At 37.8% G+C, this 22,210-nt stretch overlaps 1 protein-coding gene across 4 annotated transcripts in view; it reads left to right on the plus strand.

The window, feature by feature from the left end:
- The window catches only part of PRLR (prolactin receptor), a 133,936-nt gene that overhangs the window by 103,310 nt on the left and 8,416 nt on the right, over positions 1-22,210 (plus strand). For 2 of the 4 annotated variants that reach the window (XM_059836670.1, XM_059836672.1), the window contains 11 exons: positions 7,088-7,201; positions 8,155-8,287; positions 11,569-11,738; positions 12,538-12,704; positions 13,506-13,647; positions 15,624-15,756; positions 16,998-17,167; positions 18,439-18,608; positions 19,542-19,686; positions 20,513-20,612; positions 21,543-21,612. In XM_059836670.1, coding sequence (XP_059692653.1) covers positions 7,132-7,201; positions 8,155-8,287; positions 11,569-11,738; positions 12,538-12,704; positions 13,506-13,647; positions 15,624-15,756; positions 16,998-17,167; positions 18,439-18,608; positions 19,542-19,686; positions 20,513-20,612; positions 21,543-21,612 — 1,470 coding nt within the window. In that variant the 5' untranslated portion in view covers positions 7,088-7,131. Of the gene's footprint in view, positions 1-7,087; positions 7,202-8,154; positions 8,288-11,568; positions 11,739-12,537; positions 12,705-13,488; positions 13,648-15,623; positions 15,757-16,997; positions 17,168-18,438; positions 18,609-19,541; positions 19,687-20,512; positions 20,613-21,542; positions 21,613-22,210 lie in introns of those variants that run through there. The other 2 variants (XM_059836673.1, XM_059836674.1) reach the window with 2 other exon arrangements.

Below are 22,210 nucleotides of genomic sequence, written 5' to 3' on the forward strand. Positions count from 1 at the left end.
ATGATTTTATTGGAAAATTGGAAAACCTACAAATATTTGATTAGATTTCAGAAAATATGCTACTGGAAAACTGCAAAATAAAATGCTTTATGTGATTTGATGAATTTGTTCCTTTCGGAATTTTGAAAATTTTCATTCATTGACTTTGGTTGAAAAAGAATTTGTGACACTCCAAAAACAATTTTCTAAAACTGATGATTCATAGGCAGTTTCCAGTTTATGGGATATTTTGACAATGTATTACCAATAAAATAATCTTTCATCTCAACCCAAAAATATGCAAGTTTGACCTGCTTTTTAGATCCCTTTTTTCCATGCTGTATTATTAATTGGCTACTTATATTTTCAGTTCTTAAGAGCAGGAACTCTTCTTTGTACGGTACCTGAGACAGCCAGATTCTGTCTCTGTTCTCAGGAGTTTCATTATAAATATGATTTGAATAATGGTTGTTTGATGTAGAAATACTTGGATGAGAGTCATTGGTCTGGTTACAGCAGAAAGTTAAGGTTTACTCTATCATGATCCTTTCCAGTTAGTGAACAGTGAAGCCTGCACTTGCAGCACTGTAGCAAATTTGGTAAAAACACATTTTATGTCAGTCACATGTAGGGACATGCCACTAGTTCATAATTCCACTTCCTGACAAGGGAAGTAATGGAAGCAGAATAAAATTTTCTGGAAGGATAGAATTGTATGTTTTGATGTAGTACAAAGTAGTAGAAGATTCTGTTTAGCCAGTCTTGAGTCAGTGTTCCCAGCAGGTGCACTCTTGAGTCCTCTCTAAAGCAGGAACCATTCATTGAGCTCTGTCTTTAAACTACATTTCACCTTATGCCATGGCTGAGTAACTGCACACATTTATTTCTGCCATATTCAGCTGCATATTATTGATGCCTTTTTAAATATGCACATAAAAAATCCCCATTTATCACCCTCAATTAAATCTGCTCCTCTGTAGTAGCACAATGTCTAGTTGCCAAATAACCTAATTCTATTTTTATTGCTCTCATTAGCTTTAGTGAAATGGAGCCAAACAAAAGAATACCCTGGTAATTGAGTAATATGTCTTCCCACCTGGTCTCTGGGAGATACAGACCACTCTTGTTGTTAGTTAGAAAATACTCTATTTTGTTTCAAATTGTTTACAGACAGATTTTGTTAGAAAAACAATGATGAAGCTAGTGTTTTCATAGTTACCTAATGTATAAGTAGTTTTTATTGCTCCGGCAGATAAGTTGCCTGTCTAATTTCTTTCTTCACAAAATATTGTATTTGAAGTGAATGGCAGAGAGCAGGTTATTAAACAAAGTATGGGTTTTTTGGTAAAACATTGCATGTTGGTATGCTAGAGTCAGCTCAATCAGGCAGCCCCATAGATGTGAGGCTGCTGTAGGTCCCTAACCTCAGTTTCTGCCTATAGCAAAGCTGAGCAGCTGCTTCCAGTGGGTGGGTACATGGACACAAAACGCACGCAGGGGCCACACACATCAGCAATGCCCTGACGTGTAGATATACATATATGTGTGTACATTTGCACATAAAGAAATGGATCACCCCAGTACAGATCACATAATCACTTGTGGATGTTTAGCTGACCTAGCAGCTGGTCCCGGATCTTCTTGCTCTCCCCAGCTGTGTGGGATCTGCATTTGAACCTGGAGATTTGCAATCCAGTCTTTCTTCATTGGCTAATCCAGTTGAGAGCTCACTGGCATCCAAAGGCACCACTCATAGCAACCCATCCAGACAGGAGATAGAAATAGGGTATAATGAGATTATAGGGTAGACTGCAATGATCAGGCACACATTTCAGTCTGACAAGCCACAAATTTACACTGAACTGAACTGCTTATTACCCTTATTTCCCATTCTTGTCTCTCCCGAGTCCACTTTGAATCTTTCCTTTTCTCACTAAAACCTTCCTTCCACTGTGTCCCTAGTGTTCTGCCTCCTTCAATCAATGATTCAGTGGAAAAGAAGATTTGTTTGTTGGGCTACACACAAGGACAATGATCTGACTGTGCTTTGGTAGTCAGGTGTAGCTCATTCCCTGCACCTGATTTTCACTGATGAGACTGCTAGAGTTCCTCCCCCAGCCCTCTCAGCTTCTATATGACTCTGTCCTGGCCTATGCAGATGTTGATTAGCCTTCAAACAAGTAGTCTAGCCTACAGTCTATGATTAAATTTAAACTGCATCCCAAGCTCATTGCTACAAAATTTTGTTTGAAATAGATAAAGGAAAGCATGTACAGTATTTTACCACTGTCTCTATCACTCTCAATGTTTAAGTGTATTTACTTAGAGTGTCAGTATTTACAATAGCTAATACAGAGTGGTGTTTTTTCTCTTTATGTTTTAGAAATAAAGTAGTGATGCTTTCAGAAATATATTATTCATGGAGTTTTTGTTTTTCAGCTTTTCAAGTAATCTGATATTCGTGAAAGACAGGCATAAAAATCTTCCTCACATACATGAATCCCCTAGGTAGAATATTGAGTTTTATACTTTATGACTATGCTATATATCAAAAATATCTAAAATTACTATATGAAGATAGTGATTGTGGAGTTGGGCTTGATAGTTGATAGAGATGAATGCACATCATATTTCAAGGTCTAATGTAAGTTCTAGCTTTCAGTCTATAAAATTTTATTCTTTAGAACTTATGATTTTCTTTTCTGTAAGAGACTGCTGTAAAAATAAATCCTGAAATTATGGCTAAACCTACAAACCACCAGGGAAGAAAATTGAATATTCAGGAAATGTGAGACTGGTAGAGAAAGATTACTACTGTTAGCGAAAACATTAGCTTTGTTTTTGAGGGAAAACAAAGGCAGTAGAGGTGGTATTTAGAAAAGAAAAGAAAAGTGTTAGAAAATGATCAGATTTTAGCTTTTGTTACACTTCTACTATGAGTCTGTTGGGCGTTCTTTACCTTGGTTCCTCATCTGCAAAGTAGGGATAATGGTAATTTCTTCTTCTCTTGACTTTCTTAAGAAAATTTCAGACTCTGTTCTGTAAAATCAATAGGAATTAAGAGTGTAAATACCGTGATGGAAATGTAAGGGTCTAAACTATTTTCAAGAATCTGGGGGTTGGTGATTTTCCTTTTTCAAAATTGACTCAAGTCTTTCAGACTGAGAAACATGTCTCCATGGGTGAGGCAATTTGTTTTGTTCATTATCACATCTTGACTGATAACCAAAGGAAGGACTGCCAAGGGTTGTAATGGAGTGACTTATGAGAGAAATTTCGGGAAAAATGTATTATAAGGCTGTATATAGGCTTTTCAGGTGAAATCTAAAAGTTCTTACCAGTGCTCCCATTTTCTGCAATGTAGAAAAATGAAGTCCCAAATCCCAATAGATTAACTGAATATCTAGGTTCATAGCCAGTACCAGGTACTAGGCTTCCTCACAAAGTCCACCACACAACCTATGTGCTTAAAGTTGCCAGGTGGAATAAGTCACAAGAAATTCAGATCATAGACATGCTTCAGCCCTTTATCTTCTCTGGAGACTGTACATCACCCTGAAGGCAGTGCTTGGTGCCTGAGGGATTCAGAGACATCCAATTAGGGCTCATTCAGAGACGGAAAACAGAGCTCTGGTCACACTACACATCTACAGCTTTTAATTTGCAATGTAATCCAAACCGTCACCATCAATCAGAAACCCATCTGTCCATGATGCTCTGGCCATTGCTAGGAACATGTATTCCTGTTGGCATTTGTGATCTCTGTGTGAGAGGGCAGACTCCTGCCATGTCCACAGTAAAGCTGAATGTTCTAGATGGTCTAACAGACTCACATTCTTGCTTTATTGAGTTCCTTTTTTATATTTTGTTTCATACAGCTGTAGTGCTGCCTTTCAAATGGTAATGAACTATGGTGTTTTGAGGGCTCCTTAAACTGTCTTCCCCCAGGCCTGAAAGATGAACATTGTTTATAATCATGACTAATAGAAATGCCAGACTTTTTCAGTAGAGATTGGTAAAGTACTTTTGGCTTTTGATTTCTTTAGCCACAGAAGCAGAAATTGTGTTGCACATAATGTCATTGCCAGTGGCTGATACACAGTTGTTCCTGTTCCTGCAAGCCTGAAAACATTGCAAATATAAAATTTTTCCATCTGTGCAGAACTGAGTAAAGAATTCTCTGCCAGTCTCAAGAAATTTATCCATCAGCAGAGCCAGGAAAGAAAGAAATAAAAGAATGCAAGAACTAAAAGTCAGTTAGGATGAGGACATAGTTCTCTCAACTCTGCTTCATGGCACCTGATTTAAGTACTGGTGTTTAGCTTTCATCTTCATCCAGTAGCATTGTCAGAACAGTTTTCAAACCTACAATTTCATTATATTATTATTCCAGGGCAGAATTATTTTACAGGAATATCTAATTCTTCTGTGCATTCTAAAACACCGGTCATAGTTTCCATTTCCACCAAGGAGCACTGCATTTTGGCATGTGATGCACAGCTGTTGAATACTATCTAACAGCTGAATGTCAGAATGCAGTAACTTGGTTGGAATTAAATCAAGACTTTCAAAAGGAAGCATATGATCTTTTAAATATCAGTTACTCAACCCTTGGTTGTGGATCACATTGTGGCAAATCAATGTCCACTGCATCCCTTGTGAAAGAATGCATTCAGTCCTAAAAGAGAGACACTACCTCATAGCACCTTCAATAACACTAATAACCCTTTCATGAAAACATGTTCATTTCATATATAGGGAAGATGCACTTTAGTTACAGTTATGACAAAGTGAGTAGTACCTTTTTATTAAGCAAGTATTTTCAAAAAACCAAGACATCTCTCCAGAAGCCTTCTAAGCCCCATTTGAGTCACAAATACTGAATAGCAAGCAACCGCGGAAACATTCTTACTTTACACATTCTTATTTTCCCTCTTTTGATGCTTATTTTGGCTTATGTTTGCAGATGACAACCACACTTGCATGGAGTACAAAGCCAATTCTTTATATCACCATCATGAGACAGTCTCTATGTAATGTTCATGGCTGTGTTCTAAAATCTGTTTGGTTCTTTTTTCCCAAGTGTAGGTTACCAGAACTGTAGACAGAACTTAGTCTTTGACACTGGTAGGTGCATATTCCTTCCCTATGTCCCTCTTGGTTTTTTGCACAGCCACATGGTTCACAATTATCTCATTTTCGAAAGCTCCAGAGGAAAAATACTTTTTCCTTAATGCATTAGTTTCTTCCTCTCACTATTAATTTGGTTCTTTAGGTCTTCACTTTACAAAATCATCCCGTTTTCCTTGAAGAATGCTCTAATAAAGATCCTTTTTGATGATGCCTCTCTTTTGTTGTATTAAAAAAAAAAATCATTCTTTCAGCCAGTGTAATCAGTTTCTCTTTGTCAATTCTTCACATAGAAAGATACATATATAAAAGTAAAAAAAAAAAAAAATCATGGTAGTATCCATATTACTCTTAGCTTTAAAGTGCATTGTTTTGCAAATGTTCCAACTATTTTTAGAAGTAATAAAATATTGTAAATACTGTCAAAGGTACTTGAAATACTTACTGTTTGTAGTTTCATAATTTCCCCCTTCACCTGAGAAAAATGTGCCTTTTATGAGTCCAGTCATCTGGTTCCTCATTATATAGCCCCATAAAAATTGGGCTATATAATTATTTTGGGGTATTTTCTGACATTAAACACTAATGTTTGTGTCTGTCATTTGTTTACAGTATTAAAAACTGCATGTGTTTACACCAAACTGGAATTTATATTAAAGTGGTTCTCTCTTCTCTGTCTTTATATGCACAAAATGCTCTGAGTGAGTTTAAAACTAACCCAGATGCAATTTTCCAGCCTGTAGCTCAGTTACACGCCTGAAACATGCCTAGATATTCAGAAGTGGCATATGGGATTGTAGCCAACTGTTGTTGTCTTCCACATTGTCCACAGTAAACATGTTTTTGACTAAGCTGCATTAACTGATACTTCACTTGGCCTTGCACTTGAAAAACATTTGTGTGATGATGTATTATAGTTTCTTGATGTAAAAAATTAATTTCATACTGAAAAATTAGTCATCTGATGAACCACGAAGGATTTTTCCTCACCAAGGGCACAGGTTCCCATGCTGTGCTGCACAGAATGGGTTGCAAGCATACATGTACCTGTGAATGTGCTAGGGGTAGGAGGGGAAAGCTGAGATAAGGAGCTCCCTATTTAGGCAGTAAAATGTTCTTCTTTAGTTTCGAAGGCTGAGGTTGGCTACCGAGAATCCAACAGCTGACTGCAGTCATCTCCAAGCAGGGAGTGTCCTGGTGGGAGAAGCAGGAGGTTTGCTTTGTCGTTTCTTCAGGCTAAGCAGACAGATTTAGCAGCAACAGGGACTCCAGCGCACCCAGAGTTGTAACCTGAATTCTGAGGACATCTAGTGGTGTGAGCCCACGGCAGGAACTGGGTCTTGGTCCCAGCGGGTGACCACTTGCAAATCTGTATTTCAGCTGAAATTTACTACAAAATCAAATACAGTAAAAAACATTGGTTGGTTCCACTGAAAGAGTAACATTCTTCAGCTCGAGGGATCCTGAAGTCAACACTGACAGTCCTAAATATTGAGAAGTTTTGAGATTGGATCACAAATCATAAACTTGTAAATGAATGTTGGACCTTTTCTATTTGCCTTCTGTTTTCAGGACTTTCAGATTTCATGTTGACCTCCTGTTTGCGTCAGTAGGGGTAAAAGTATATTTTTGTTGCTAAAAGGCTGCTTTCTCAGTTTAATTAATTAATCTAGAAGTTAGAACTCTAAGATAAGAACCCAGTACCACAAGATGCCAAGAAATATGCAAGATTTGTTAACGCTAAGAAATTGTAATCCAAGCACTGCTAATCATTCAAAGATCTCTGGGAAGGCCAACCTGCTTCTCTGAGACTCTGTTTTTCAGCTTCCAAAGTGGAACTGTTGCTGTTGCCTCACGCTTTTGAGAGAGAACAAGAATCAATTACCTGCAATTCAAAAAAGGACTTTGATCCAGTTATGCGATATGTATTACATGCTGAGCATTGTTCCTGACTCTTGCATGATGGCGTGTTTTTCAGTGAGCCCTTGATCTGATACTTCCTCCTGAGGAGAGGCAGGCATCATGAAACAGAGATTCATTTCATCAGTTCAAATTATTTTGCAGCTTGCTCTGACTACAGTAGGTCTGGCTGGTAAGTACAAGACTTCCTGAAACACTTGGTTTTTTCCTTAAGACACTTTCTTTAGAAAAGTCTGAGGCTTTACCCTGTCTATCCTGACCACCGCTGGAACGCATCCCTGAAGTTTGGTATGGCAATTTTGAAAATGGCTGGAGTTGTCTTTTCTTTTTATGTGATTAATTTAAGGATTGTTTGGTGGCAATACTGAAACATTATATTCACTTTATGCCCATCACCTCCTTGGGAATTAGCATATGAATATTTACATATTTGAGATAATTACATGGAACTTTAATGAAATAAAGATAAGCTTAGGTTAAAAGGTCACACGCTTGTTGTTTTAAAATGAATGTAAATGTATCATCTGTATTCTTGGTGTAAGTTAATGAGAAGTAGTCTTAACAAGAAATATTCTTAAATGTATTTGCATTAATAGGGAATGTTTGAACAATAAATGAACACATTCAGGTTTCCAGTACCCAAAAAATTCTATCTAGCCCATTGATTTCCTTCTTTTTAGAATTTTCTGACCTAGAATTTACCCCAAATATGCATAAAGAATGGAATTTTTGTTCTGTTGCAAAATTGAAATTTAATCTTAAAATTATCTGAAGATACAAAATTTTAATGTTTATGGGGACAAACCCTAAAGCTCATATATTTATTTTCCATCTTCATAGTTTAATTTTGACATAAATATACCATTTCAAGTTTAGATACAAAATAAATGTTCATTTTAAAAAGCAAAATCATTCTACTAGCTATTTTAGAAGTTTGAGGTTAAGTGTATATATTTTTTTGAGAATATTGATCCTTTTCCCAGAGTTATTTGCTCAGTTTAGTCCACAATTTCATGTAATTTTATTGTCTTCAAAAAAGGAATGCTTAGTTGACTTTTATCATTCAACATTAGCATCCAAAAGCCCACTCCTAATTTAACTAGTTGGATTTTTGCACTTTCCTAGGTCAATCATACCCTGGAAAACCTCAGATAATAAGATGTCGTTCTCTAGAAAAGGAAACCTTTTCATGTTGGTGGAAGCCTGGCTCAGATGGAGGACTCCCTAACAATTACACCCTGTTCTACAGCAAGGACAGGTAACAAGTAGTGCATATGTCCTCTGAGAGTGATCAAGTGATGGTTATGACAGACCAAGAGAACGACAACAATCATTTGTAAAGTTGTTTTTATGAATCCATTTTAACCTTAGATAGACAACAGGGGCTGCATAAGATCCATGGCTTCCCTTTTTGGAAGAAAACATGACCACTAACAGCCTCAAATCTTCAGCCTGTCCCTCCTAAACTCATCTACCAAAAATCCTGCTTGTCTGAAGATGTGCCTGGAAACAAAGGCGCGTTTGCCCATCTTTTTGGGAAACACATAGCTTTCAGCTGAATGGGGTCTCCTCTGAGCACTGAAGCATAAGGGCACCACAGGGCAGCAGATCTCCCATCACCCCAGCCATGGAGCAGGGCAGGAGCGGGGCAGCCCAGCCCTGGGCACTGGGGCTCACTCCTTGGGGACTGGGGCAGGCTGAGGCCAGGCTGGGCTGGGACATCAGCTCATGGGTTGCACTGGCTCAGGGGACTGTGACTGGGAAAGGCAGGGCTGTGTGGAGCTGGAGACCAGCTGAACTGGGGACCTGGGACCCAGGTCCCCATGGAGGGGCTGAGCAGGGACAGTGAGGGCTGCTGGGGCCCTGCCAAGGAGCTTGTCCATTACCGTGCACACTTAAACCCCTTTGTGGACTATGGTCATTTTTTCTCCTGTTGGTTTTGTGGTCAGTGGTTCCCAAAATGCAGTGAAATTTCAAAAGTTAATATTTTGGAAATTATCACTCCCTCATCCTGCCCAGGAATGAAGCATATATTTTTGGCAACTTTAGTAACCGGTCCATCTTTGTTTAACTTTGTACTGTTTTCCTAAAAACGGTCTTTGAACAGGGACAAGTAAGCAGGGAGGCTCAGATACTAAGTTTTTTTTATAAATCCAGGGAGATTCAGAATAGGTAAGATAAAGTCTCAGAAATCCCTGCTACATTTAAACATTCCAAATCATTGAGCAGAAAAAGAGGCAGTCTTTAATGAAGTTACAGAACAATGATTTGGAAGCTTTTATTTTATGAAAGCCCAGATGTTTCAGTCTTGGTCAAAAAGTTAAATTAACATTTTAATTCATACCTGTCACTGCCCAGAACCATTTTACTAAGGGAAGAATAGGAGTGCTTATCCATTTATTAAATCTGCTGAATCCAGGCTCCGCCAGGCATTTTAGACCTGGGCCACAATTGCCTTTCTCCCATTTTTTCTTTGTGAACTGTGACAAAACTGCCTGAAAACTAGGAAACTTTATTATTGATGATACATAAATCATAGTAGTGGAATTAATGTTCATTCTCACGCCACATCAGCTGATGCTTTGGATTTGTATATTTCTTCTCACCTGAGGCTGTGAGTACATCACCTAGGCCAGCTTTGAGCACGAAACAATCTCTCTCCTAAATAATCCAAAGACCCATGTAAAGGCAATAGTAATTGACCAGGAAGTAATTTTTTTTTCTTTTATTTTTTTGAGATAGTTGTGATAATGATCATGTTAAAAAGCAAATAAATTGACATCAGGAAGGTTGTGGAACAGGTTGTCTTGACTGCAACCACACGGCACATACAGGACAACCAAGGAATCAAGCCCAGCTACCGAGGAATTAGGAATGGCAGGTCCTGCTTGATCTCCTTTTGTGAGCAGGTGACCTTGTCAGGAGAGGCTGTGGATGTAGTCTGCCTGAACTTCACCAAAACCTTTGATAATGTCTCCCACAGAATTCTCTTGGAAAATCTGGCAGCCCAAGGCTTGGACAGGAGCACTCAGCTGTGTTAAGAACTGGCTGATGGCTGGGCCTAGGGAGCGATGGTGAGCCGTGCTGCATCCACCTGCAGCTGGTCACTAGGGGTGTCCTTAAGGGATCAGGGCTGGGGTCTGTCCTGTTTCATATCTTTATTGATGATCTGGATGAGAGGACTGAGAAGACCCTCAGCCAGTTTGCAGATGACACCATGTTGGGCAGGAGTGCTGATCTGTAGGAGGCCAGGAAGGCTCTGCAGAGGGGTTTGCATGGAGGCCGGTGCTGTGAGGTGCAGCCCGGCCAAGTGCCAGGTCCTGTCCTTGGTCACAACAACCTCGTGCAGCTCCGGTCTGGGGTAGAGAGGCTGGATTGTGGCTCAGCAGAGAAGGACCTGGGGATGAACATGAGCCAGTGTGTACCCAGGTGGCCAAGGCCAGTGGCACCCAGCCTGTGTCAGCAATAATGTGTCCAGACCGAGACAGGGATTTCCCCCGGTCCTAGGCACTGGTGAGGTCACACCCAAACCCTGCGTGCAGTTCTGGACCCCTCACTGCAAGAAAGACATTGAGGTGCTGGAACATGACCAGAAAAGGGCAACAGAACTGGGGAAGGGTCTGGAGCATGAGTAAGAAGCGGGTGAGGGATCTGTGGGTGTTTATCCTGGAGGAAAGGAGGCTCAGGGATCACCTTATCACTCTACAACTCCCTGAAAGGAGGCTGTCCTCATGTGTGGGTCAGTCTCTTTTCTCAGGACATAGTGATAAGACAAGAGGAAACAGCCTCAAACTGCACTCGAGGAGGTTCAGGTTACACCTCAGGAAGAATTTCTTCACTGAAAGGATGGGTAGGCATTGGAATGGGCTGCCCAGGGAGGTGGGCAGTCACCATTTCTGGAGGTGTTCAAGAAATGACTGGACATGGCGCCTGGTGCTGTGTTCTGGTTGACAAGGTGGTCAGAGCTTGACTTGACAAGCTTAGAGGTCTTTTCCAATCTAAATGATTATCTGACTTGCTGAAAAAAAACTAATCAGTAAAAGAGCTCTCTGCCATAAGGCCCATAAGTTTAATTTCTAGGGTTGATATGCAAAGAGATATTTAGCAACTTATCTAATTGAAGTAAATATTTTTCATTTTCCTCTTACTTGCTTATAAGTATTGTTAAAGTTTCTTTGTTTTGTCTCTGGAAATTTCTGTTTCTGTTCTTTTGTTGATTTATTCCTATGTATAAACAAAGGGGAGAAAGCATTCCTCAAAACAACTGCAGTAAAAATGTAAACGAAGCATTTATGGTAATGTCATTCAACACATACCAAATGTTTCCAAGAGATGGAATTATAGATATATATCTTATTAAAATATAGTACATATATATTCATTTATTTAAATTTTTATATATATATATATATATATATATATATATATATATATATACACACACACAAACATTTCAGATTTCTCTGCTGAACCTAGTCCATTACTAGAATATTATCTGCTTTGTTTCATTTCCTAAATTTTTAAATCATTTTGTTTCAGTGAAGAAAAAATCTATGAATGTCCAGACTACCTAACATCAGGTCCAAATTCCTGCTACTTTGATAAAAACCACACTAATCCCTGGACAACATATATTATCACCGTAATGGCAACAAATGAGATTGGAAGTAACAGCTCAGATCCCCAGCATGTGGATGTAACTTCCATAGGTAAAATCAAAGAATGAAATGGAAAACAAACTAGTTGGAGATGTGTGCAGTTTTTAGTCCCAGATCAGGTAGTGGTGAAAGATTGCTTTCCTCATGAGGTGAAACTTGCTATTGAGAAGTGTTTATTTACAGATAATCTAAAATATGCATGTTAAATATATGTGAAAACTGCATTTTAATTCTAAATTAAGTAACTACATACTTGATTGTAGGAATTTCATGCATGAATATGTAAAAATTTTAACTTTAGCTGAAAAATTTGCTTCACTTTCTCGTTGTCTGCAGTATTTTAATTAGACTCAATGTAGATTATAAAATTTTCAAATTAGGTTAAGCTACCAAATACTTCAAATGTAAAAATCTTTTTAACTGCTGGCATTGCAGTCTTGGAATGGTAAAAGTAACTGCCTGAGCATTATGCAGGCTTTTTCTAGTACTTTATATGCCTGACTCCATTCTACTTTCTGAAACACATAATATACCATTTTAATTATAATATACTTAGTTTTTCTAGCCAGGAAATAGCTGGCATTCTAGTTTTGCAGGAGTGGCCTTATAAAATTATCATTTGTATTTCCTTAGCCTGACAAATTCAGAGTAAAGTTTAAGATTTGCTGCTACTGTTGGAAATCAGGAGCTAGTTCAACTCATTGAGGAAAAAGGAAAAATAAAAGGCTTCTTTATTTTTCTTTTACAGTGCTGAAATATCTGAAAATAATATGATGACATACAAAACTATAAAGGAGGGGTTTTTTTCTGAGAGAAAATTAAATATCACACTTTTCATTCATTTATACAGTTCAGCCAGATGCTCCTGTGAACCTCTCTCTAGAAACAAACACATCTGCTAACCTGTCATACCTTTGGGCAAAATGGTCTCCACCCCCATTAGCTGATTCCAGCTCTAATTCACATGCATATCACTATGAGCTACGCTTAAAGCCTGAGGAAAAGGAAGAGTGGGAGGTAAGGAAAGAATATATTTATTTTATAAATGCTCTATTCAGTGAATTCTCTTGTCTCAGTTTAATTGGTCCTATAAACATGTAAGAATAGAAAAATTATTGTAACCAGATCTGATTAAAGAAAGAAAAATACTGGAGTGGTCTGTAGAGACTGTGAAATTCAGTATATTTACATAATCATCTAATGTTATGTATGACAAAACCCAGTTATCATCATCCTCTTCAACATGATCAGTTGGAGGCAACCTGCCCCTCAGAAATTCTGTTGTGGCCTACTCACATTTAACCATTTCCATTGACATTCCCCACCTGTTGCCATATTTCTAGGAATCAGCTTCAGCACTGCTACAGCTGAGCTTTCAGGGCAAAATGTCATTCTTAAACTTAAATCACGTGTGCTAAATGCTGCCTAGATTGTTGATGCCTTAATGATGGAGAATGCTATGCATTTTGAAATAGTTCTGAGGAGAAATTAGAAGGGTCTGAGAAAGTCACTTAAAGCCACTGAGAAGGATTTCAATGGGGGTTTATATGTGGGCTGGACTAATTGTAACGCTCCTTACATTATGGATCTGATGGCGTATTAGGAAGTCTACATTTCAATATTTTCTTGAATATCAGAATCAGCAGTAATTTTTTTCTGCTAAATCACTACTTTTGGTTCTTCGTAATTGATATCCTATAAATACCCAGCTTAAATCCCTGACTTTCAGAAGTCAGTAACTCATGCCTGTTCCTTCATGGTTTATTCGTTGAAGTGGTCCAATTCTTTATTGTTTTCCCAGTCCATTTTCTTTTACAGACAGTATCTGTAGGAATGCAGACATACTATGAGGTGAGCAGCCTGAAAGCTGGGGTGAAGTACATTGTTCAGGTGCGTTGCATGCTAGACCTTGGAGAATGGAGTGAGTGGAGCTCAGAAAGAAGCATTCAGATCCCCAAAGGTGAGTGGATGGTTGCTGCTCGTTCATTGGTTTTAAAGTGTAGCAGGTTCAATGCTGTGAAGGTTCCTAAATGCCAGTCCTGAAAACCTGGCCTCCCACATGGGTACTTTGTAGTGCTCCGTGCATTTTACCATACTTTCTGTGTAATTGCTTTGTTAATCTTGTTGATCTGGTCAGGATCCTCTGTTGAAATTAGCTATGATAAACAATGTGGGATTTACTAGGAAGTCACTTCTGATACAGGTGTGCCTAAATAATTTATTGTCCCTGTCCCTTTATTTAAAAACCATGTTGATTTTGTCTGTAGCTATAAATCTCAGGTAATGCTTTTTGTATAAGAGCCTGGACTGAAAGCACTGATGGCACTTAGAGATACTATCACATGGAAGTCACTATCTGAGTCTTACTGTATTTGAGTAGACACACTAAATATGTATGACATCATATCTTGTTGCCAGACACTTTAGTCTAGTTGTCTCAAAACTTCTTCAGTTACTAGTTGTATTTTTCATTATTTGACATGGATATTGTTGAAGTACTGTTAATAGAAAAATAGTTTTTAAATGTCCCATTTTCAGATCTGCCTTAGGCAATTAGAAATTTGGAAAATCAATGTCTCTGCTGTACGTAGTAGAAAATATATATTATTGATGTAATAGGAATATTTTTGCCAAAAATACTTAACTACAAAAGTTTCAATCACTTTAGGGTTTTGATGAGCATCATCCTATTCAAAATTTAAGCATTTTTCTCTGCCTAGTACTTAAGTGCTTTCTTGAAATTATAAAAACTTGCTCAGGAGCAATCATGCAAGTAGTCTGAGTACAGAACATAAAAACATTGCAGTGAAATACGAGAGCTGCTTCTTTGTATATTTTGAGTACTTCAGAGGAAAATTACTGGCAAGAACACCAACAAATACACATACATTTACATTCTTCCTTTTTTACCTAAAATCAAAAGAAAATGACAGGATACCTTTCAAACAAACAGAATAATCTTAAAACACATATTTTGGAGAAAAAATTGGTTTTGTATGTGGTGGTTTAAGCCCAGCTGGCAACAAACCAGTGCACAGCTGCTCAGGCATATGTCACCATGGTGGAATAAGGGGAAGAATCAAAGGTAAAATCTGTGGGTTGGGGTAAGAACAGTTCAATAATTGAAAACAAAGTAAAATGTAATAATAATAATAATAATTGTAGGCGGTGATGATGATTGATGATGATGATGATGATGATGATGATAAAAAACAGAAAAAAAATTCTGGACTATATGTTTGCTCACCAACTCTTGATCAGTGCCAGACTCCATTTCTGAATCCTGATGGGCACTGGTCCTGGATAACTCCCAAGTTTTATGCTGGAGATGATGTTCCATGGAGTGGAGTGTCCGCTGGGTCAGGTCACCTGTCCTGCCTATAGTCACTCCCAACCTTCTTTTTCTGTTTTGTAACTCTTCACGGACAGTGCAGGAGACACAAAAAGGTCCTTGGTTTAGGATAAACATGAGTTAGTGACAAAATATCCCTTTATTATGAAAATTATTCTCATACGGTATCTAAACCACAGTACTATACCAGTAACTGGAAAGAAATTATGCTAGTTGAGACCAGAACACCATAGAAAATAGATTGGATAGTAGAGTGTATTTTAAATAATTTTATAGAGCCTGCTATGACCGTATTTCAACATTCCTTATGAGATTTTGGGTCAGAAGAAAGCCACAGGCAGAAAACTAAAACTTCTTCAGTGCAGCTACAGTGAGAGAGAATTCTGAATCCAGGTGAAAGTAGCAAGTTGTTGCCCTAAGCAGCAAATGGTATGTCCTTTCCTGTGCCACTACGAAACAAGTTTTTCTTTTTTCCTGTTCCTGTTTTTCTGTTTCCCTGTTCTCTGCTTGACATTGTTTTACAAATTCAAGATGGACCTAATGGATTAAACTTACTAATTAGTTCATTCCTTTATCTCTTACAGAACAGTTACCTCCTGAAAAGCCCATAATAATAAAGTGCCGTTCTCCTGAAAAAGAAACATTTACTTGTTGGTGGAAACCTGCTTCAGATGGAGGACTCTTGACCAAACACACTTTACTTTACAGCAAAGAGGGGTAATAAGTGCTGTACAGTTACTCAGTGTTTTGTGTGAAGGACCTGGAAAATCAATCCTCATTGGTTTCTTATTTTGGGAGATGCCATTTTCTGTAGTCCCTGGTTTTGTCCAGTGGCATGTTATGGTATCACAGTAAACAGCAACATGTCTAAGATTGAAATATTAAATCTTAGTCTCTCTATAAAGGCAGGTATATAATTACTGTGAATTCTGTCTTTTCATTGCTCATCAACAGCATGTTAGTAAACAGTACAACTGCACAGTCCTAAAACTCTTCAACCACACAGTCTTAGAAATAAAACTTTCCAAAATCAGCAGATACTAAAACTTTTATCTTCTGATAAGGCTTGTTTTGCACTAGTATTCATAAGGCATGATTGCCTCCTGGTTTCTGTAGAAATCTTTCCTTGGAACTCAGATAAAGTGCTAAACATTCGTTTTAAAGAAAGAGTCAATAAGCCTTGTGAACCTTTTTTGGTCCTTTTTGATTCACGTAGTACTGCTCTACTTTGCAATTACCTAAATAGATGCTAAACTCTGTAACTGTCAGTGAGAGCCCACTCTTAGTGTAAAAAGACAGATATTGGTCCAGCCAGCTATAGCAGAGTAAGAGGTCCACATCCACAACTTTTTCTTCTGTTATTATGCATCTAGGAGGAGCATGAAAACAAAAACTACATACTCAAATTTCTCTCCTACCCCCCCCTCTGACTTTGGGAAGCTTGAGTATGGATGTGAAGGAGAGTACATAGTAGATTATTTTTATTCTTATTTTTTTATGATCAAGAGATGAAAGACCAAATAAATTCTGAAAGCATATTAGTGTAATATGCAGAATTCCTGTAAGTGTGAGATGAACTTTGGAAATACATAATTTTTAATAGATAGGTTAGAAGACTTCAGCAAACACTTCTACTCAGTCTCTGAAATATCTAAGAGCTCTGGGCTGTGCAGTGAGCTGTGGCTTTCAGAGAAGGAAGAGCTGTGCTGTACTAGCCCACAGCTGCATCTGCAACAGCCTAAATCCTTCAGGATTTGTGCTTACTTCGTGGGGAAAATGCTTTAGTACAGTCTCTGGGATTGTCCAATTACTCTTTAGTCTGGAAGCAGTTTTCTGATTTTCTTCACATTGCCAGGTGGGAAAAATCAGATGCAGCCCTAAATAATGCTGAAGTACTAGTACCCAAAATCAGGTATTTTAGTCTGTGTAACCTAATCACTGGGATTCTTTCATTTCAGAGAAGAAAAAGTTTATGAATGTCCAGATTACAAAACTGCAGGCCCCAATTCGTGCTACTTCGATAAAAAGCACACCTCTTTCTGGACCATATACAATATTACTGTGAGGGCAACTAATGAAATGGGAAGTAATGTCTCTGATCCTCATTATGTGGATGTGACTTACATAGGTAAGAGTTAAAAAGTAGTTTCTGTGGAACCAAATTATTCAGAATCATGGGTTTTGACACAAGACTTTTAATTCCAGCTCTCCATTGTATATAGTATTATATCCAAGTGAAAATCTTATACAAATAAGATATTCCTTAGTGTAATAACAAATCAATTTTCATCCCTTTACCATCTTATTTTCTGAAGAAGCCAAAAATGCTAAAAGCTTTAAAATTATGTTCAGATAAACATTTATTGGTTTTCCATATTTCTTGTAGTCAAACCCTAAGAAACATTATCCAGCTAAAATCTTTTTTCCACTGTACAAGCAGCAGAAATAAATTTGATCTTTTAACTAATAATACTTAAATCTGATTACCAAAAAGTAGTTTCCAGACCCAAGAGAAGCTGCATTAGTGCTTTTTATAGCAGTGTACTGATAATCTCTTCTAAGACTTTTTCTACAGAGTGACTGTGGAGAAGTAATTAGGGTTTTATCTAAGGGAACGGAACATTATCGTTGATAACCATTTTGTTGTCAAGGATCTGGCTGCCAGGAGTCTGGCAACTGGGAAAAGGCTGCTGGAGAAATGGCTTTATACTTTACCTCAGTGCAATGACCTGATGAATCTTTGATCAGACGGTGGTAAAATATATGCACAATATGCAGAAGCTCTACCTCTGAACTGAGGAAGATGCAAGTCTGACTGTATAAGAAACTTGTGTTCTGTTTCAGTTTATCTTTGAAATACAGGTAGAGCTTTAATATGCTGTTCTGGTTTGCTTTAAAATATCCTTACTTAAAAGTGTAGGGATCATGCAGTTGTGTTTTCTGAATGTAAAAGATGGAGGGGACAAGTTTCACTCGCTTCATCCATGTTTCAGTGTTCCTAAATATTTATGCCAAGCTTTGATAAGATTACAGTAGAACACAACTTTCATAATGTAACATTAAAGATGTTAACTTTGAAATACAGTTATGGGGGAAAGTAAATTAAATGAAGATGTAAGAAAAAATATTTTTGATGATAAAGGATTAGGGCAAATCTCACCATGAATTCAACACACTTACTACTATTCGGGGGGGGGGGTTAAAATTCATAATTCCATACTTAAAACTCTTTCAGTTTCTATATTACAGTATTACAGATTTCAATATTACAGTAGTAGTTCTAAATTACCAGACCCAATGGAGGCGGCAACTCTTCAGTCACATAATTTTATATTTCTTCCTAAGCTGCAAGGAAAAATGTCACTTAGAGTCTTATTGACAGTTCTTTTATTTCAACAGTACAGCCAGATCCTCCTGTGAATATAACTCTGGAATTAAAAAAGTCAATAAAGAGAAAACCGTATCTGGTCCTGACGTGGTCTCCACCCCCACTGGCTGATGTCAGGTCTGGATGGCTTACCCTTGAATATGAATTGCGACTGAAGCCTGAAGAAGGAGAGGAATGGGAGGTAAGGATGTCACAAGTTTTTGCTAGATAATGTTTTCTGACCAGCTGGATTTAGTCTGCCAGGTTCCATGCCTGAATGTAATGAAGCGGGCACTCTGAATAGTTCATAATTTTTCAAAAGTGCTTGTTTGACCGATGATTTTCTGCTGGTATCTCAGATGCTGCTGTACAATAGCAGGTAATAAAGTATTTGTTTTTAATTGTGGTCATTATTTATTAATCATATTGGCATTGTAGTTTAAATTATTCCTTCTCATTTTGTCACATTTCTTTAATGATAATTTGTTCTTAACCACAGGCTCTTCTTAGGTAACAGAAAGCTCAGTGACATTACATAAAATAATTTGAATTTATATAAATAACCATTAGGTAGTAACTGTAGTGGCCACACAACAGTAATAAGTTTTTATGGCCGGGATGTACAACTTAAACAGCTGAGTGGCAAATTAAAGACTCCAGCTGTTGGTATTTGATTCCATCCCCTTCTTCTGCAGAACTTCCAAACCACCTCTGTATCTCCTCCTGCCTTCCCCCTCCCACTGCACTTCCCTTTGGCCATTGCAAATACTTTTTATTACCCTGTGCACTTCCACAATTCCCTCTTCCTCTCTGCATTTTCTTTCTCCATCTCTCTTTCTTCCTCCCTCATTCGTCTCTGCCTCCTCCTCTTCCTGTCACCATTGCCACTACCATTACCACAGGTCCTCTCCTATTTGCCATAAATTCATGATGTGTTTTTACAGCAGTTTAATTTGCACTATATACCACAGCCAGATCTCATTCCCCTCTGCTAGAAAGCTAAAGTATAGAACTGAAATAAATGCACCATTATTCCGTGCCTGCTCAATAATTGTGAGGAAAAGATATCCAGAATCATTCTATATTCTTATCTTGATTACCAAAACCTTAGCTGTGACATTTTTTTTATTTTCAGACTATTTTTGTTGGACAGCAAACACAATACAAAATGTTTAGTTTAAATCCTGGAAAGAGGTACATTGTACAGATTCACTGCAAACCAGACCACCATGGACTGTGGAGTGAGTGGAGCCCAGAAATGTATATTGAGATCCCTACTGGTGAGTGACCAGGCATCCCTTCTATAGTTGTTATTACATGCAAGTTCGTGTTATATTTTTTTGTTAGCTCTTGGCAGCACCCATGCAGACCCCTTAGTTTCCCTAGGACAGACAAGAACATCATTGCTAAGGTAACCAAATCCTTATCATCCCTGCACCATACCCAGCCAGATACCTTTCCCCTTCATTACTTTATGATAGAGTTAAGAGGGTGAATAATTTCTTTGGTTATTTAAACCATGTACTTTCTGTCTGTTGCCTCATTTGTTCTCTTTATGGTAGTTTTTAATTAAAAGAACACTGGCAACTGCATTAAAACTGTGACACAGACAACAAAGAGCAACTGCCTTCCAACAGTAACAGCTCTTCATTACTCTTTATCTGGAATTAATATGAAATAAGCACTTCAGTATAAAAAGTGTTACATTACAACAAAAATCCTTAAAAATATGTAGTCCTAGGTCACTTTACCCAGCATTTAATTAATTGTATATGTATTTAATAATGAAATGACTACAGGTTTGGTACAACTGGATTTGAACCCAATCTGTATAATTGGCTGTGACAAAATTTTCCTCTCCATGCATTTTTGTATGATTTTTCCAAGACAGTTTATTTCCTGTGCAGTACCATTAGTAAAAATTATATTCATTATTTGATATTACAGGGATTGTAATATCAATCTGTGCTGCTGAAGCTTTCTGTTCAATAATAAATTTGGCAGTTTAGGCCAGTTTTTAAAATAAAAGTAATTTGTGAGGTTTTTTGGCATGCTGACTGTGCATATGCTAAATATGTGTCCTTGAATAATTCTGGTTTTTCTTAGACTTTAGAGTAAAAGATATGGTTGTGTGGATCATCGTTGGTGTCCTGTCATCTCTTATATGTTTAATCATGAGCTGGATAATGATTATGAAAGGGTACAGGTAAGCCGCCAATTTCACAATTACATGGAGTTCAAGATGGGAGAAAACTTTTCAAAAATAGACTCCTAATATTTGATTCAATTTCCTATAGCATTTACCTTAGCTTATAAACTATTAGCTGTAGGTATTTGACTTAATTTGCAACTGATTAAGCAGTGTTTCTGCTCCTTATGGAAACCAGGATAAATTCTCAGTTAGAAACAGCCCTGTTAGATCTGACTAATCTTGGTTAGTCATGTTATATTCATCAAACATTACTTGGAGTATCCCTGTTCTCGTAGGAGACATTTCTTTGGGTTTTGTCATAATTTCCCAAAGTAAACAAGGTTATATTGTGAGATTGTCTTTCTGCCAGCCTCTGTATCAATTTCCGAAATGATTTCTTAGAATCCTGGCTAATTTAAATCAAGTTTGAAAGAGAAAGGTGTTGCAAAGATTATTGCTTTTGTACAAGTCTGACAAAAAATACTGGCTGAGTTGAAGAAAGGGATAGAAACTGTATTTGGAAAAGCCATCCTGTTTAGCAGTAGTCAGGTGACAGTCAAACATGAACAGACAGCCCCACTAACCCTCCTGAACTGTGCCTCACTTCACTGTTTCTTGGCCAGTGGTAAATTTACAATGGTATTAGAGAACTGGAGGTTAAGGGACAGATGGCAATAAAAAGCACATTAGTAATTTTACTTTTCCAGTTGAATAACTTTTGTATTACTGGTGTTTTTTATAATAAATCTAAGGGTACTTTATGAGCTGTAACTCATTTGTCAGTTACTCAGCTTGACAGGCATACAGTAGACAGAGGTCCAACTGGGACATATGAGATATGGGAGAAATGTTTAAAACTCAGTCATATTCTGAGGAAGTGGGAGAACAAATAGTGAGCTAGGGTCTGTATTTACTCCTGGTATGTTTGCTCTGGGCTTTTTTTAGAATGATGGCCTTTATCCTGCCACCAGTTCCAGGACCAAAGATAAAAGGCATAGATACACATCTACTGGAGGTGAGTACCATAGCCAACAACAAAAGAATTCACCATAGCTCACTTTTCCAACTTACGTACTAGCAAACACAGTTACCACAGTAAAGTGTAAAACTGCTTCAATTAATCAATCTTGGAAATAAGCAACACCTCCTGGTTAAACATGTGCAGGATATGCGTGAGTCAGAGTTTTGTCTTTCATTTGTAACAGGAGTTTAAGAACAGGGTTTGTGACTGCCCTGTTTCCTGGGACATAAGAAAATGCCTCTCTGAACTGCCTAGTTGTTCTTATGGAAGATGCTCTCCATTTTCTTTTGCCGTGCTGCAGAGGCAGGACATGTCTACACTGCAATTCTCCTCCATTTCCTTCTTGTTAAACTCAGGAAACCCATACCTGCCAAAAGCTCCCCGCTCCTCCCACATTACAAACATGAATTTTAGGTTTGTCTCCCCACTGAGGAAATTCAGGAATTTTTTTTCCCTTCTTTCAATATTTTCTGCAGCAGTAGAAATCAAGTTTAGGTCTAGCAGTGTAACTATCAAAGTGTTTGTACATCAAATATGTAGATTGTTCACAGTTGTTCTAGTCATATAATCCCTAAGGTTGACAATGAAAAAT

This window comes from Haemorhous mexicanus, chromosome Z, assembly GCF_027477595.1.
Source record: "Haemorhous mexicanus isolate bHaeMex1 chromosome Z, bHaeMex1.pri, whole genome shotgun sequence".
Lineage (NCBI taxonomy): Eukaryota > Metazoa > Chordata > Aves > Passeriformes > Fringillidae > Haemorhous > Haemorhous mexicanus.